The sequence below is a fragment of the Thunnus albacares genome, chromosome 22 (assembly GCF_914725855.1).
Source record: "Thunnus albacares chromosome 22, fThuAlb1.1, whole genome shotgun sequence".
In the NCBI taxonomy this organism is placed as follows: Eukaryota; Metazoa; Chordata; class Actinopteri; order Scombriformes; family Scombridae; genus Thunnus; species Thunnus albacares.
The window spans coordinates 8,609,150-8,623,972 of NC_058127.1; the positions used below are offsets into that span (position 1 = coordinate 8,609,150).

General features: G+C 35.6%; 2 protein-coding genes across 2 annotated transcripts; both read left to right on the top strand.

Moving 5' to 3' along the window:
* LOC122974354 (complement C1q-like protein 4) lies at nucleotides 1-1,661 on the top strand. Its single transcript, XM_044342319.1, has 3 exons — nucleotides 1-115; nucleotides 261-389; nucleotides 1,254-1,661. Exons 1-3 carry the CDS (start codon nucleotides 106-108, stop codon nucleotides 1,532-1,534), a joined length of 420 nt encoding a protein of 139 aa, XP_044198254.1. The 5' UTR covers nucleotides 1-105; the 3' UTR covers nucleotides 1,535-1,661.
* A 10,923-nt stretch (nucleotides 1,662-12,584) lies between these two features.
* Nucleotides 12,585-14,629, top strand: LOC122973885 (complement C1q-like protein 4). Its single transcript, XM_044341688.1, has 3 exons — nucleotides 12,585-12,915; nucleotides 13,061-13,189; nucleotides 14,179-14,629. Exons 1-3 carry the CDS (start codon nucleotides 12,831-12,833, stop codon nucleotides 14,454-14,456), a joined length of 492 nt encoding a protein of 163 aa, XP_044197623.1. The 5' UTR covers nucleotides 12,585-12,830; the 3' UTR covers nucleotides 14,457-14,629.
* The last annotated feature ends 194 nt before the right edge of the window (nucleotides 14,630-14,823 follow it).

Genomic DNA, 14,823 nt, shown 5'->3' on the forward strand with positions numbered 1-14,823 from the left:
ATCGATCGAACAATATAAAAGCAGCCACAGTGACCATACAAATGACAGCTTTGGAGACTGAGAAAAAAATTGGTCCGCCTCCTATCCTAACACAAGTTGGAAGCTATGGCTCAAGGTAGAGAGAATCTTTCTAATTGATCATTTTAATGAAGAATGTGCTCTTTAAGAAATGCTTGTATTTTGATAAAATACACATGATATGACGTAGAGAAGAGGTACATTTACAAAATATGATAATGAGAATGTTTTGTTTCATATAGAGAGAACCATGGTGGCATTCACTGCCCTGGCAGAATACGGTGGGGCTCATGGACCCTTCAACATGGACACAACTCTGGTTTACAACGAGGTGATTACAAACATTGGTGATGCCTACAATAGCTGTACAGGTAAGATCATTATGTAATGCCCCAATCATAATCACCTATTTGATTGTTTGGTTTGATCTGGTTAGTTTCATGGCTTGTCACAGTTTCTGAAGGTTTGGGTTTTATTGATAATCAGTGCAATTCTGGACCAATAAAACTTGCTATAATTTAAAACAAAAAACTTGAGTAATTAATGTTTTTCACATCAACAACAAATATTTTAACTTCATGTAAGGTGAAAGCAGTCAGTCATTATGAGATTTATTGCACAACTTGGTTCAGTTTTATTACTGCTTACATCTGCACAAAACAGCAGAGAACAAAAGATAGTGGCTAGCTGGTAAACAGAGAGCTCCTAGAAAGTTAACGAAAAAAACAATGTTTTTCTAAGGTGTTGATGGAGACTGAACCAGAGCTAAAAAAGGGAGTTAACATTGGACTTTCATCCATCAGATAGCCAGAAACCCAACCCAAAATAAATCTTAATACTGCTCCATGTATGCTGGATGTGTAGTAGACACTTCTTAGACATAACCACTTCACATCGGAGGCTTTTGTTTTTCAGCTTGTTGTAGATTTCTTCTGCCCCTCAGAAGCCAAACAAAGTAATTAATGCAGCTTGCATGTTACAATAAATATATAAAAAATATTACCTGAAAACGATCCATTATAAAAATGGTACTTCTATACACTTTGTAAGATTTGTATGCATTTTAGTGTTAATTTAATTTCTGATGCAATTTTCTTTGGACCAGTTCTGTGTTTTATGCAATAAAACATATAATTTCAATTTGATTCAATCATTAAGACAAAAGATTTTTTAATCCAACGTTTTTCAGAGCTTTTCAAAAACCTTTAACATTCATAAAATCCCCTTTTCTGCAGGTATCTTCTGTGCACCTGTTGCAGGTGTTTATTATTTTACATTCTTCTACCATGCTGGAGGAGAACATAAGTCAAGGCTGGCCCTGATGAAGAACTGTGAGACCATTGTCATAACATCTGATCACAAATCAGACTCTGATGGAGCTGATAATGGAGGAAATGTAGCATTCCTGCAGTTGCAGGCAGGAGATCAGGTGTTTGTGCACCTGGGTGCAAATCATCATCTTTGGGCAGCTGAGAGACATACTAGCTTCAGTGGCTTTCTGGTCCGTCCCATGTGATGATAGATGACTCCAAAATGGTTTTTGTGGTTCAGTTTATTCCTGCCTGAATATACAGTATGTCAAAAAACCTGAGATCAATGAAGCATCTACTGTGCTACCAATAAAACTCAAATTTTGACTAAAAAGGTAAATGTTACTATATTCAATCAAAATAAATCATTGAAACATTAGTCCAATGAGTCTTGACTGTTTCATTTTCAACTTCATGTCATAAAAAGTGATGAAAAATACAAAAATCTAATGATTCACAGAAGATCAACCCTTTCATTTTAGACACCCCATGAGCTTTCATCCAAACAATAACAACAACAAAAAATGAGTAAAATATAAAGTTCCTTTCTTAATTTCAGCAGCTAAAATGGAACCACAACATAATCCATATATATTGCACCTATGGCATTGTTCAATCATATATAAATCTAACTTGTTGTCTGGTATCACTGTCAGTTTCCTGTTACTGAACATTTGTCAGTATAATCTCAGATTTTATTTTATGGTTTGTACACTCATCCACACGTCTCAGATCAACATACTGACAGGAAGGTTTTACATGTTTTACACTGTTTTACATCTTTTATCTCCACTGAGATTCCGAAAAAAGATCCCAAAACTTAAATGTCCCATTTATTCCTGTACTATTATTTAATTGAGAGACAATTTAACATTTTCATTTTTAGAGCTTATTTTGATGGTTGTCCTGTAGTGTTATTGGTTTTGTATTCAACACATTTGCAGTAGGAGTTGAACCAAAATGATGTAAAGACCCATAAAAAGCGCATGTAGTTAAAACAATTATTCTGCTGTTTTACCTGTTAATTTTAGTGATTAGTTTAGTAAATGAGCTATGTAATTATATATTTTAGGAAAGTGAATATTATGAATAACAACAATGTTCATCATCATTTATGGTAATATTCATAATATTTTGTGTCCAGCTGTGGTTTTCTTCACTATTTTTCCTTCATGTGAGAGCTGATGTAGTTCAGAAAGCTCTTGTAGGTCATTAAAGCACAAGTTTAAAGGCAGAGAGTGTTGTGGTTTCAATGATTTGTCTCTCTACAAAAATCTTTTTTCCTTCTGTATTAGAGTTCAACCGGTAAACAAGAAACATCCATATTCTTATGTGAACCTGACGGTGAAATACTGAAATGTTGGACTATATGGGAAAAGTCAGGGGATCACCACAGTCATTCATTCCTTATCATTATCTGGACACCATGAATGTCTCTGCAGAGTTTCATGGCAGTCCATGAAATAGTTATTGAGATATTTGAATCTGAATAAAAATTTCCTAATCATATGACATATGTCCTTACTTGTTTTGTGCAACAGAAGAAAACACACAATTGTGTGTGAAATAACAACTTGGTGTCAGCCAGGGATAGAGCATCACCACAGGTTCTATATAATTGGGTAAAGGAGGCACATGACAACACATTATCATTGATTGAACAATATAAAAGAAGCCACAGTGACCTTACAAGTCACAGCTTTGGAGACGGAGCAAAGAAAATTAGTCTGCCTGCTATTCCAACACAAGTGATCAACCAGCAGAGATGGATGCCTTCAAAGCACACCTGGAAGCCATGGAAACCCAGCTGAAGGACTGCCAAATCCAGATTGAGGAATAGAAGAGAAAAAGTAGAATGAAACTTTGTCATTAAAGATTTTAATGAAGAATTTATTAAAGAGCAACTTTTAGGTGTCCTCAGTAACTTAATGTGTGAGGAAATGATGTAGAAACCGGATTTTATAAAGAATATATCAACAGGTTAATTGTAATAAATATGGAGTCCAGTGTTAGTTTTGATGTGGATGAGGCATTTATACACATGACAGACTAGAGTCTTATTATTTTGAGGCATCCAAGGGGCCAGTAACAGGCAAGAAAAAATGATTAAAGGGCTGTATTTACATAGCGCCTTTCTAGACTTCCGACCACTCAAAACGCTTTACAATACATGTCAACATTCACCAATTCACACACACATTCATACACTGATGGGAGAGGCTGCCATGCAAGGTGCAAACCTGCTCATCAGGATCTAATCTAATGCACATTCACACCAACTCTCATGAACGCTGGCACAGCCATTGGGAACAATTTGGGGTTCAGTGTCTTGCCCAGTGAGGAGAAATAACAGCCATTAGTGGGAATCTGAGTTGTAGTGTTAGAGGAAGTTTGAAGAATTGTAAAATTTGCCACCTGTGTGTGTTCTCGTCTGTGAGGGTTTTAATGTTACACAGCTGCTCCTAAGATTGCGTTTTCCACCTCTTTGTCAAATGGTGGTGAGGTTTACAAAGGACCCTGCACAGACAAGATCCTGGTTTTCAAAAGGGTCTTCTCGAACACTGGCTGTTGTTACAATGAAGATGTGTGTTTGTGTGTGTGTGTTTGCTAATGCTGTTTGACTCAGGTCTCTACTGTGTTCTTGTGTTTAAAGCAGCACTAATCAATATTTTGATGTTAACAGTGGATCAAATAACAAAGTGTACTGTGAAAGTTGTCGGCTTCATTCACGAGCCCACAGATAATTATCCGCCGGCTGTTTTGTTCTTCCCAGTTCTTTGTTTCGTCTATTTTGGATCATTGTTTTGGTTTTTGTGGCCCAAAAAGCAACTCTCATAAACCTTGTTTCCAGTAGAATCAGGCAGCTTCTTCAGCAAAAGGCTCTGATAAACTGATTGTACCCTACCTGCACAGCACCAAATGGCAGGCAGACAAAGTGACAGTGACTGAGGAACATAGTTAAGCATCTAATAGCTAAAGAGACAGATATTTGCCTCAAGAGTTAGTAAAAACCAAAATAGAGCTAAAAGGAGAGTGAATATTGAACTTCATTAATGATGCTTTAAGTTGCACAATGGACATAGTTTCATTGATTGAGTCAAAATTCAATTGTTTGGGCCAACTAACTCTAAGTAACATTATATTTACTATAAATAAAGGAAAAACATTGCAGCTTATATTCTGTTGACTATTCTCAATCATAAATGAATTGGTAATATTATGAGTCTCCTGTTAGCTAACTCTGGTTCTGAAAAAATACAATTCTTTGGCTCCACACACTAAGGTTTGCCCCTGCCTTTCAGAAAAATGTGAACAATAAAACTCAAACCTATTTGTAATTTGAGTAAAACTTCTTGAATCTGCTTGTTTTTGCATTGTTGCAGGGATCTTCACAGCACCAGTGAACAGTTTCGACTACTTCAGCTTCAACACCTATGGCTACAACAATCATAACACAGGGGCCATTTTAATGAAGAATTGCGTCCTTCAGGTTTCAACCTTTGATTTCTGTGGAGCTGACACCTCAGACACTACCAGTAATAATGCTGTTCTGCAACTGGTTGCTGGCGATAAGGTGCACTTGGAACTGTGGGAGAACGGCAGAGTGTTTGATAACCATAATGCACACACGACCTTCGGTGGTTTTCTCCTCTTCACTGTGTAGATGATCAGACATCACACATTTACATTATGGTTATATCCAGAGGAGAGACACTCGTGCAATAATAGTAATGTTTGTAAAACCAGTTCCTCTAGATTGTGACACTGTTGTCAGGCATGTGCTGATATGAAAATTCAAAAGTATAATCATCTTGGCTCAAATAAGATGAACATGTCTACCTACTGCTCTATCACTTTGTAAAGCTCTTTGAAACGCTTTTGTATGATTTTGTGCCATAAACGTGAATTTCAACTATCAATATATAAAAAACTGATTGAAAAAAAAAACGTCAAAAATAATCGTACAGATCAAGCAACTTTTGATGAAAGTAGAGTTTGTGAACATCTTCAGAACAATAAATGCAAAATAAAAAAAAACTTTTTACATTGTCTCTTTTCCTTTCTTTGGTGACTAAACCCTGCTCTCTGCACCCTCTGAAAGTCTGATGTAAGAGCAGCTCCCTCTTGTTGTTATAGTTGGTTAGGACAGTAATGGGTGTAAAAAGATATTTATTAATCTTCAGTTGTTATTGTAATAATTATTGTACCATCTCAAACTAAACCATGAATACAGTACATTTAATCTGAATACATATTGAAATGGATAACATACTGTAGCCTATATATTAGGGTACACTAGGCATGCTAAAAGATTAAATAGATAGTAGATTTAACTACATAAATTCATAATGATCTAGAATCGTACTATTATACTTACACCCTTACATCCTCTACAATAGAAGAATATTTGCTTCTTTTTTTTAAAGCCACAATATGCAAGTTCTGGAAACCAAGCTAGTGCTAGCATGAGACTCAAAAGCGAGCTACTCTCCTTCCTCCCCTCCCTCTCTCTTCTCTGTTTTTCCACCAAACCCTTTACCTGCATTCTCGGCTAATGTTAGCTTGGAGCCCCGGTACAAGAGGAGTAGTAGGCAAGAAGCCTGTTCATGTATTGATCGACAGCCATGAGCTTCCTGAGGTTTGGGCCAATCAACAGCTGCTGTAAAGCACATAAAAACTGTCAGTGATATGTCTATTTGTAGTTACTGCCTTGAGAATCAGAATTGTCTTTGTTTTTTGTTGTTCATTTTGATTTGGGTTTTCCTACATGTCTTTACAACAAACTGGATGTGTCCAAAAGTGTTAATGTCTCCTGACACCAGTAAATGTTATGAGAAAAGCTGTCTGTATACATGAGCAGATACAGTTATAAATATTAGGCTCTGCAGTATTTCTACAGTGGTAACTGTGGTAACAGTCCCATCTTACAGTATTTCAGTTTTGGTAAAATATTCCTAAATCTCATCATCTTAATCAAAAAGCTGTTGACATTAGCTAGATGGACAACTGAATGCTTTTAGTGCGTTCAGACAAAGAACTTAAGAGGACAAAGTGTGGAAATGGTTAACTTAATGATGCTTTATCAATATCTTTATAGTAAATGACATTTGGACTTGTTGTGCCATATCAACTAATTTATATTTAACTTGCAGTCATATATATATTGTATTGGCAATAATACAGCAGTAATAATTCATGTCAATATTACTTCTACTTCCATTGTCCCGAATAAAACATGTTTGATGTCAAACAGGAGCAGAAATTATGACTTTTAAGACATCTAAACAGTCACTATCAGGTGACTGTTTATATTTACAGGTGTTGCTGCCTCATATCTGTGTGATGTGGCTCGTTCTGTCCATTTAAACCTACATCCACCTCACCTGCTTGAAGGCCAAAGATTACAGAGTCTACAGACAAACCTGTTCTGACATCATCATATGGTGCTAATGGGGCACTCCAATGTCTTATCAGACCTGTAAAATCTGTAGACCATCATAGTTATCACTGTATCAAACACCATCACTGGAAAGAATTAAGACTTTGCTGAGCTGGTTCAACTGTTATCAATAATTAGTCTTACAGAGAATCCATCAGAATTATAAGAAAATTGCACTTGGGTTTATTAAATAATAGTACAGGAATAAATGGAGCATTTATGCTTTGGGACCTTTTTTTTCAGAATCTCAATGGAGATAAAAGATGTAAAACAGTGTAAAACATGTAAAGCCTTCCTGTCAGTATGTTGATCTGAGACGTGTGGATGAATGATCAAACCATAGAATAAAATCTGAGATTATATTGGATTTGAACAATGCCATATGTGAAATATATGTGGATTATGTTGTTGCTCCGTTTTAGCTTTTGAGATTAAGAAAGGAACTTTACATTTTATTTGTTTTTTGTTGTTGTTATTGTTTGGATGAAAACTCATGGAGTATCCAAAATAAAAGGGTTGATTCCCTGTGAATCATTAGATTTTTATATTTTAGTCATTGTTGTAAATGAAACAGTCAAGACTCATTGGACTAATGTTTCGAACATCTATCTGTTTAATCGAAATTTGAGTTTTGTTGGTAGCACAGTAGATACTTCATTCATCTCAGGTTTTTGGACATACTGTATATTCAGACAGGAATAAACTGAACCACAAAAACCATTCTGGAGTCTTCGATTCTCACATGGGACGGACCAGAAAGCCACTGAAGGTGATACGTCTCTCAGCTGCCCAAACATGAGTTTTTGCACCCAGGTACACATACACCTGATCTCCTTTCCGCAGCTCCAGAAATACTGCATTTCCTCCATTATCAGCTGTGTCATAGCCGAACCCGGAGAAACTTTGGTCATCAGCCGTCATGACAATGCTCTCGCAGTTCTTCATCAGGAACAGCCTTGATGCATGTTGTCCTCCAGCATGATAGAAGAAGGTAAAATAATAAATACCTGCAACAGGCGCACTGAAGATTGGATCAAATTGAAAGTACACAAAACATAGAACTGGTCCAAAGAAAACTGAATCAGAAATGAAATTAGCATTAAAATGCATACAAATCTTACCAAGTGTATAGAAGTATCATTTTCTATTTGTATTACTGATCATTTTCAAGTCATATTTTATTCATGTATTTATTGTAACAAAGTTGGTTGGGTTTCTGGCTATCTGATGAATGAAAGTCCAACATTAACTCTGTTTTTCAGCTCCGGTTTGGTCTCCATCAACACCTTAGGAAAATATTGTTTTTTTCTTTAACTTTCTAGGTGCTCTCTGTTTACCAGCTAGCCAGTAGATACTACTTATTTTTCTCTGCAGTTTAATGCAGATGTAACTTTGGATTGTGCTTTGGATTTTGACTTCATGGTTACATGCACCCCAGCTCCCTCATGTCTTTTGATTGACTGTGATGTTTTTTACTTCTACAATAAGAAAAATATAGAAAATCGCCAGCCTCATTCTTTATGTAAGAGTTTGAACTCTGATTTATTGACTTGTATGGTTGTTTGACTTTTGACACAGCTATTGCTCAACGCTTGGTGAATCTACTGCAAACCAGTAAAGCTGATACTACTCCCACACTTTCCTGAGAAATTTATGTTGATATCTTCTTAGCCACACCACACTGGCTAAGAAGATCACACTGATCTTGTGCAATCAACAGTAAAAATATTTCTCACCTTACAGATTCAAAGGTTTTACAAATATATACGATTGCAGCTAACGATTATTTTCATTGTGGATAATCTCAAATTAGTTGTTTGGTCTATACAAAATGTTGATTTCTTTTTCCCAAAGCCCAAGATAACATCCTTAAATGTCTTGTTTTGTCCCGACCAACAGTCCACAATCCAAAGATTTTCAGTTTATAGTCACAGGAGATCAACCAGAAAATATTCATTCGTATTATATTCATTTGAGAGGCTGGAACCAGAGAATTTTGGAGAAAATGACAAAAAAAAACGATTAATCAATTAGCAAAATAGCTGGCGTCTACTTTTCTGTCAATCGACTAATCGATGAACTGACTAATCAACTACCAGTTTTTCAAGAGCCCCCAAATCCAAAATTTTGTGGCTTCTGGGAGAGCTCAGGCTTGACCATTGTTTGACATTCAACATAACTATTGCTCAACCAGTCTTCTGTTTCTTGAGTAAACAGGTTGGTGCAACTCCCACCTCATTGTTTAACACAAACAATGCTATTCAACAGCTATTTCATAAGCTGATTTGTATAACGTTTGAAAACAAAGTAAGAAATATTTTCATCTGAGATGCAGTGGAAGTGTAAATTACAATAAAATGGAAATAGCCTAATCAGTTAAAGTACAAGTGCTTCAAAATTGTACTTGAGACAATTCTTATAGTAGTTTCTTTCTACCACTGGGCAACAGACTGAAAGCAGTCTAGAAAACTTGATTTTCCTTGGAAGTAGAGATATATTTCTGTAAGCTGTTTTATTTAATATTATTTAATATTTACTTTGATGATGATCACACATCTTTGTTAAACAGGTGTTTATCAGAAAGAAAAACAAATGAGTACAATGGATGAAGAAACACCCTATCATTTTTCAACAGAACGCAACAAACCCAAGTTTCTGAATAAGTGGTAAGTTGTCTCCTTTCCTTCCTGAAGCTGTCTGACAAGTCCCCCACTACGTGCGAAAAGAAATCAGTTTTTAGAAGCGATTCATAAAGATTATGGAGAGAACAGATGAATGATGTCGGCTTTCTCACAGCTGCTGATAGAGGCATCAGATCAGCAAAAGCTTCTGTGTGTCATTCAGTCCCTCCAGAATTTCTTCAGGAGTTTTTTGGTGATTGTTGTAGCCAAAAATGTTTGATTTTGCAGCGGCTTTTCTTCAAAATTGCAATACAATTTGCAGTGCTTTATGTGTTCTTATTGTGGTGAAATTGCGGGAATTGAGAAAAATTGCATGCAAAGGAAAAATCATCCAATAATGCCATTAAAATAAATCCATTATCATAAAAGTATAGTGTATTTGTCCATCTTCTACATGAATGCACTGTGATGACATAAGTTACCACAACAGAAATTGGTCCAAATCACAAGCAGGCTGTTGATTTGGCCATTTCATGTGGAAAAGTTGTGGTAATTTAGCAAAATTGCAAGCTCTCGCAAATATTGCATAGATTTCTTGAATTTGCGTTAACAATTGCCATTGCAAAATCACAATTTCCTGGGAGTACTGGTCATTTTGGAGTGCATGGACCAACAAATGTTTTCTTTTAATTTGGAGAACAACTCATGATCACTTGCTCTTCACTTCATGTTGGTAACATCTGTTCTGTGTATCATACTGTGGTTTAGTTCCGCTGTCTTATATGTGGGTGTGTGTGTAGATATTTATGTATGTACTGTATATGTGAATGTACTTACATGTAATGTGTAAGCATCATTTTAATGTTGCAGCTTTATAATTCGTGGGTAGTTCTATAAGAACAACTCATATTTTATAAGATGATTATATATATTTGTCTCACTATTTAATCTGCAAATCAAGAAATATTTTTACTGCTGATTGCACAAGATCAGTGTTGACTGACTCAAGTACAATTTCTCAGAAAAATGTGAACAATAAAACTCAACTTGAAAACAATGAGAAGAGCTCCCACACACTACTGGAAAATTTATTAGATCACAATGTTTCAGTCTTTATGATCTTCATAGTTATATATACAGTACATACCTGATGGAGGTCTTTCAGGCTATATGTATACATGTATGAAATAACCAGTAGCATTTCTAATGCTGCAATGAATTATATAAGAAATACATAAAATCAAATGTCCAGTAAAGCATGTAACATGATTGATAGACATGATAAGGGTGTTTTAGGGTGTTTTTATGGATCATGGCTCATGGGCTGCTTCTGTTTTGTGTGCTCATGTGTGAAATTGTGCATGGATTTTGTGTCAAATCAGTGATTCTCAACAACCGGTCCATCCAGTGTTGGTTACTGCAGCTCATCTCCTGACAGCACATTCTTTGATGATCACACATCTTTGTTAAACAGGTGTTTATCAGAAAGAAAAACAAATTAGTACAATGTATGAAGAAACACCCTATCATTTTTCAACGGAACGCAACAAACCCAAGTTTCTGAATAAGTGGTAAGTTGCCTCCCTTCCTTCCTGAAGCTGTCTGACAAGCCCCCCACTACGTGCGAAAAGAAATCAGATTTTAGAAGCGATTCATAAGGATTATGGAGAGAACAGACGAATGATGTCGGCTTTCTCACAGCTGCTGATAGAGGCATCAGATCAGCAAAAGCTTCTGTGTGTCATTCAGTCCCTCCAGAATTTCTCCAGGAGTTTTTTGGTGATTGTTGTAGCCAAAAATGTTTGATTTTGCAGCAGCTTTTCTCAAAAATTGCAATACAATTTGCAGTGCTTTATGTGTTCTTATTGTGGTGAAATTGTGGGAATTGAGAAAAATTGCATGCAAAGGAAAATAATACAGCTTTTATTAAACTTCTACAAATGAAGAGTCATATGTAATCACTTCCTTTGATAAAAAATAAAAAGCATACTGCATATCACAGAAACACCTATATTTCAGTGCTAATGTTTTAATTTATTCTCTGAATATGAGAACAACAGGCTCAAAGTTATATAAAAAGAAAATACTGTATTTGAGTTCCATTTATAAGCCTTTATTAAATAAACTTTCACCTCAACATTAGTACCCAATAAAATCATCCAATAATGCCATTAAAATAAATCCATCATCATAAAAGTATAGTGTATTTGTCCATCTTCTACATGAATGCACTGTGATGACATAAGTTACCACAACACAAAATGCGACAATTGGTCCAAATCACAAGCACGCTGTTGATTTGGCCATTTCATGCGGAAAAGTTGGGGTAATTTAGCAAAATTGCAAGCTCTCGCAAATATTGCATAGATTTCTTGAATTTGCGTTAACAATTGCGATTGCAAAATCACAATTTCCTGGAAGTACTGGTCATTCTAGAGTGCATGGACCAACAAATGTTTTCTTTTAATTTGGAGAACAACTCATGATCACTTGTTCTTCACTTCATGTTGGTAACATCTGTTCTGTGTATCATACTGTGGTTTAGTTCAGCTGTCTTATATGTGGATGTGTGTGTAGATATTTATGTATGTACTGTATATGTGAATGTACTTACATGTAATGTGTAAGCAGCATTTTAATGTTGCAGCTTTATAGTTCGTGGGTAGTTTTATAAGAACAACTCATATTTTATAAGATGATTATATATATTTGTTTCACTATTTAATCTGCAAATCAAGAAATATTATTAAGAAAATTAGTCCGCCTGCTATTCCAACACAAGTGATCAGTGAGATTGATTAAGCAACAGCAATAACTGAAAATGCTTTAATTCTGCAGCCCAACAGTAGAAAGTAACTACTGTAAGGATTGATTTAAGTACCATTTTGAGGCACTTGTACTTAAACTGATTAGGCAATTTCCATTTTATTGTACTTTATACTCCCACTGCATCTCAGAGGAAAATATGTATTACTTTGCCGATTCAAAAGTTATTGAAATAAACAACCCCACTCCAATTTGTTTACGCAGTTGCGGAAGACTGATTGAGCAATAGCTGTGTTGAATGTCAAACGACACAAGTCAAGAGTCTAAAAGCCATGAAAGCACCTGTGAGGTTGTCCCCTGGCGATCTTTATAATTGGGTAAAGGAGGCTCAATTCCTGCTTCTGTTTTGCTCAATACTTGGTAAATCTTTTGCAAACCAGTTAACAACTTGGTTCCAGCCCACGTTTTCCTGAGGAAATTATTCAGAAATCAGCCAGGAACAGAGAACCACCACAGATACTTTATAATTGCATAAGGGGGGCATGTGACAACACATTATCATCGACTGAAGAATATAAAAGCAGACACAGTGACCACACAAGTCACAGCTTTGGAGACGGAGAAAAAGAAAATCAGTCTGCCAGCTACCCAAACACAAGTGATCAACTGACGGAGATGGATGCCTTCAAAGAATACCTGGAAGCCATGGAAGCCCAGCTGAAGGACAGCCAAATCCACATTGAGGGACTGAAGAGAAAAGGTAGAAAGAATCTTTCTCATTAAAGATTTTAATGAGTAATTTTCTCTTTAAGCAATGTTTGTATTTTGATAAAATACACAAGACAAGATATAGAAAAGAAATACATTTACAAAATATGATAATGAGAATGTTTTGTTTTATATAGAGAGCATCATGGTGGCATTCACAGCTGTGGCAGAATACAGTGGGGCCCATGGACCCTTCAGCATGGACAGAACTCTGGTTTACAACAAGGTGATTACAAACATTGGTGATGCCTACAATAGCTGCTCAGGTAAGATCATTATATAATGCCCCAATCATAATCACCTATTTGATTGTTTGGTTTGATTTGGTTAGTTTCATGGCTTGTCACAGTTTCTGAAGCTTTGGATTTACTAATAACCAGTGCAATTCTAGACTAATAAAACTCAACTATATTCTGAAACAAAAAAATTGAGTAATTAATGTTTTTTACATCAACGATGAATATTTTAACTTCATGTAAGGTGAAAGCGGTCAGTCATAGTGACAGAGATTTATTGTTAGTCTTATCACTGCTTACATCTGCATTAAACTGCAGAGAAAAAAGGGTAGTGGCTACTGGCTAGCTGGTAAACAAAGAGCATCTAGAAAGTTATAGAGCTAAAAAAGAGAGTTAATATTGGACTTTCACTCATCAGATAGCCAGAAACCCGACCCAAAATACATGTTAATACTGCTCCATGTATGCTGGATGTGTAATAGGCACTTCTTGGCTATAACCACTTCATATCGGAGGCTTTTGTTTTTCAGCTTGTTGTAGATTTCTACTGCCCCCCAGAAGCCAAACAAAGTAATTAATGCAGCTTTAAAGAGAGACATGATCAGAACTTTCTGCAAATGATATTGCAACAAGATCTTCCTAAAGATAAACAAAGCTTTGAAAACCCAACATATAATCAGTATGTTATAGGTTTCTACAGTATTAACAATATTTATGTCTTCATGTGTTTATGCAGGTATTGTCATTTTATCTTATTTGAAGTTATTTAAACTCAAAAAACAGGTGTTGGGTACGATCTATTGTGATAATAATTTACTATGTTACAATAAAGATATAAATAATATATGACTTGAAAATTATGAAGAATAAAAATAAAAAATGGTGCTTCTATACACTTGGTAAGATTTGTATGCATTTTAGTGCTAATTTCATTTCTGATTCAGTTTTTTTTAACCCTAGGTCTTTCAGAGTTTTTCAAAAACTTTTAATATTTGAAAAATCCCATTTTGTTTCTGCAGGTATCTTCAGTGCACCTGTTGCAGGTCTGTATTATTTTACCTTCTTCTATCATGCTGGAGGACAACATCCATCAAAGCTGTTCCTGATGAAGAACTGCGAGACCATTGTCATGACAACTGATCACAAATCAAGCAATGACTCAGCTGATAATGGAGGAAATGCAGCATTCCTGCAGTTGAAGGAAGGTGATCAGGTTTTTGTACGCCTGGGTGCAAATACTCATGTTTGGGGATCATGCCAAACCAACTTCAGTGGCTTTCTGGTCCGTCACATGTGAGAATCAATGACCCCAGAATGTTTTTTGTGTTTCAGTTTATTCCTGCCTGAATATACTGTACATCCAAAAACATGAGATCAATGAAGCATCTACTGTGCTACCAATAAAACTCAAATTTCGATTAAACAGATAGATGTTACTATATTCAACCAAAATAAATCATTGAAACATTAGTCCAATGAGTCTTGACTGTTTCATTTTCAACTTCATGTCATAAAAAGTGACGAAAAGTATAAAACTCTAATGATTCACAGAAGATCAAGCCATTTTGGTAACTCCATGAGTTTTCATCCAAACAATAACAGTAGTTACTTTCTTCTTAATTTCAACAGCTAAAATGGAACCACAACATAATCCATATATATTG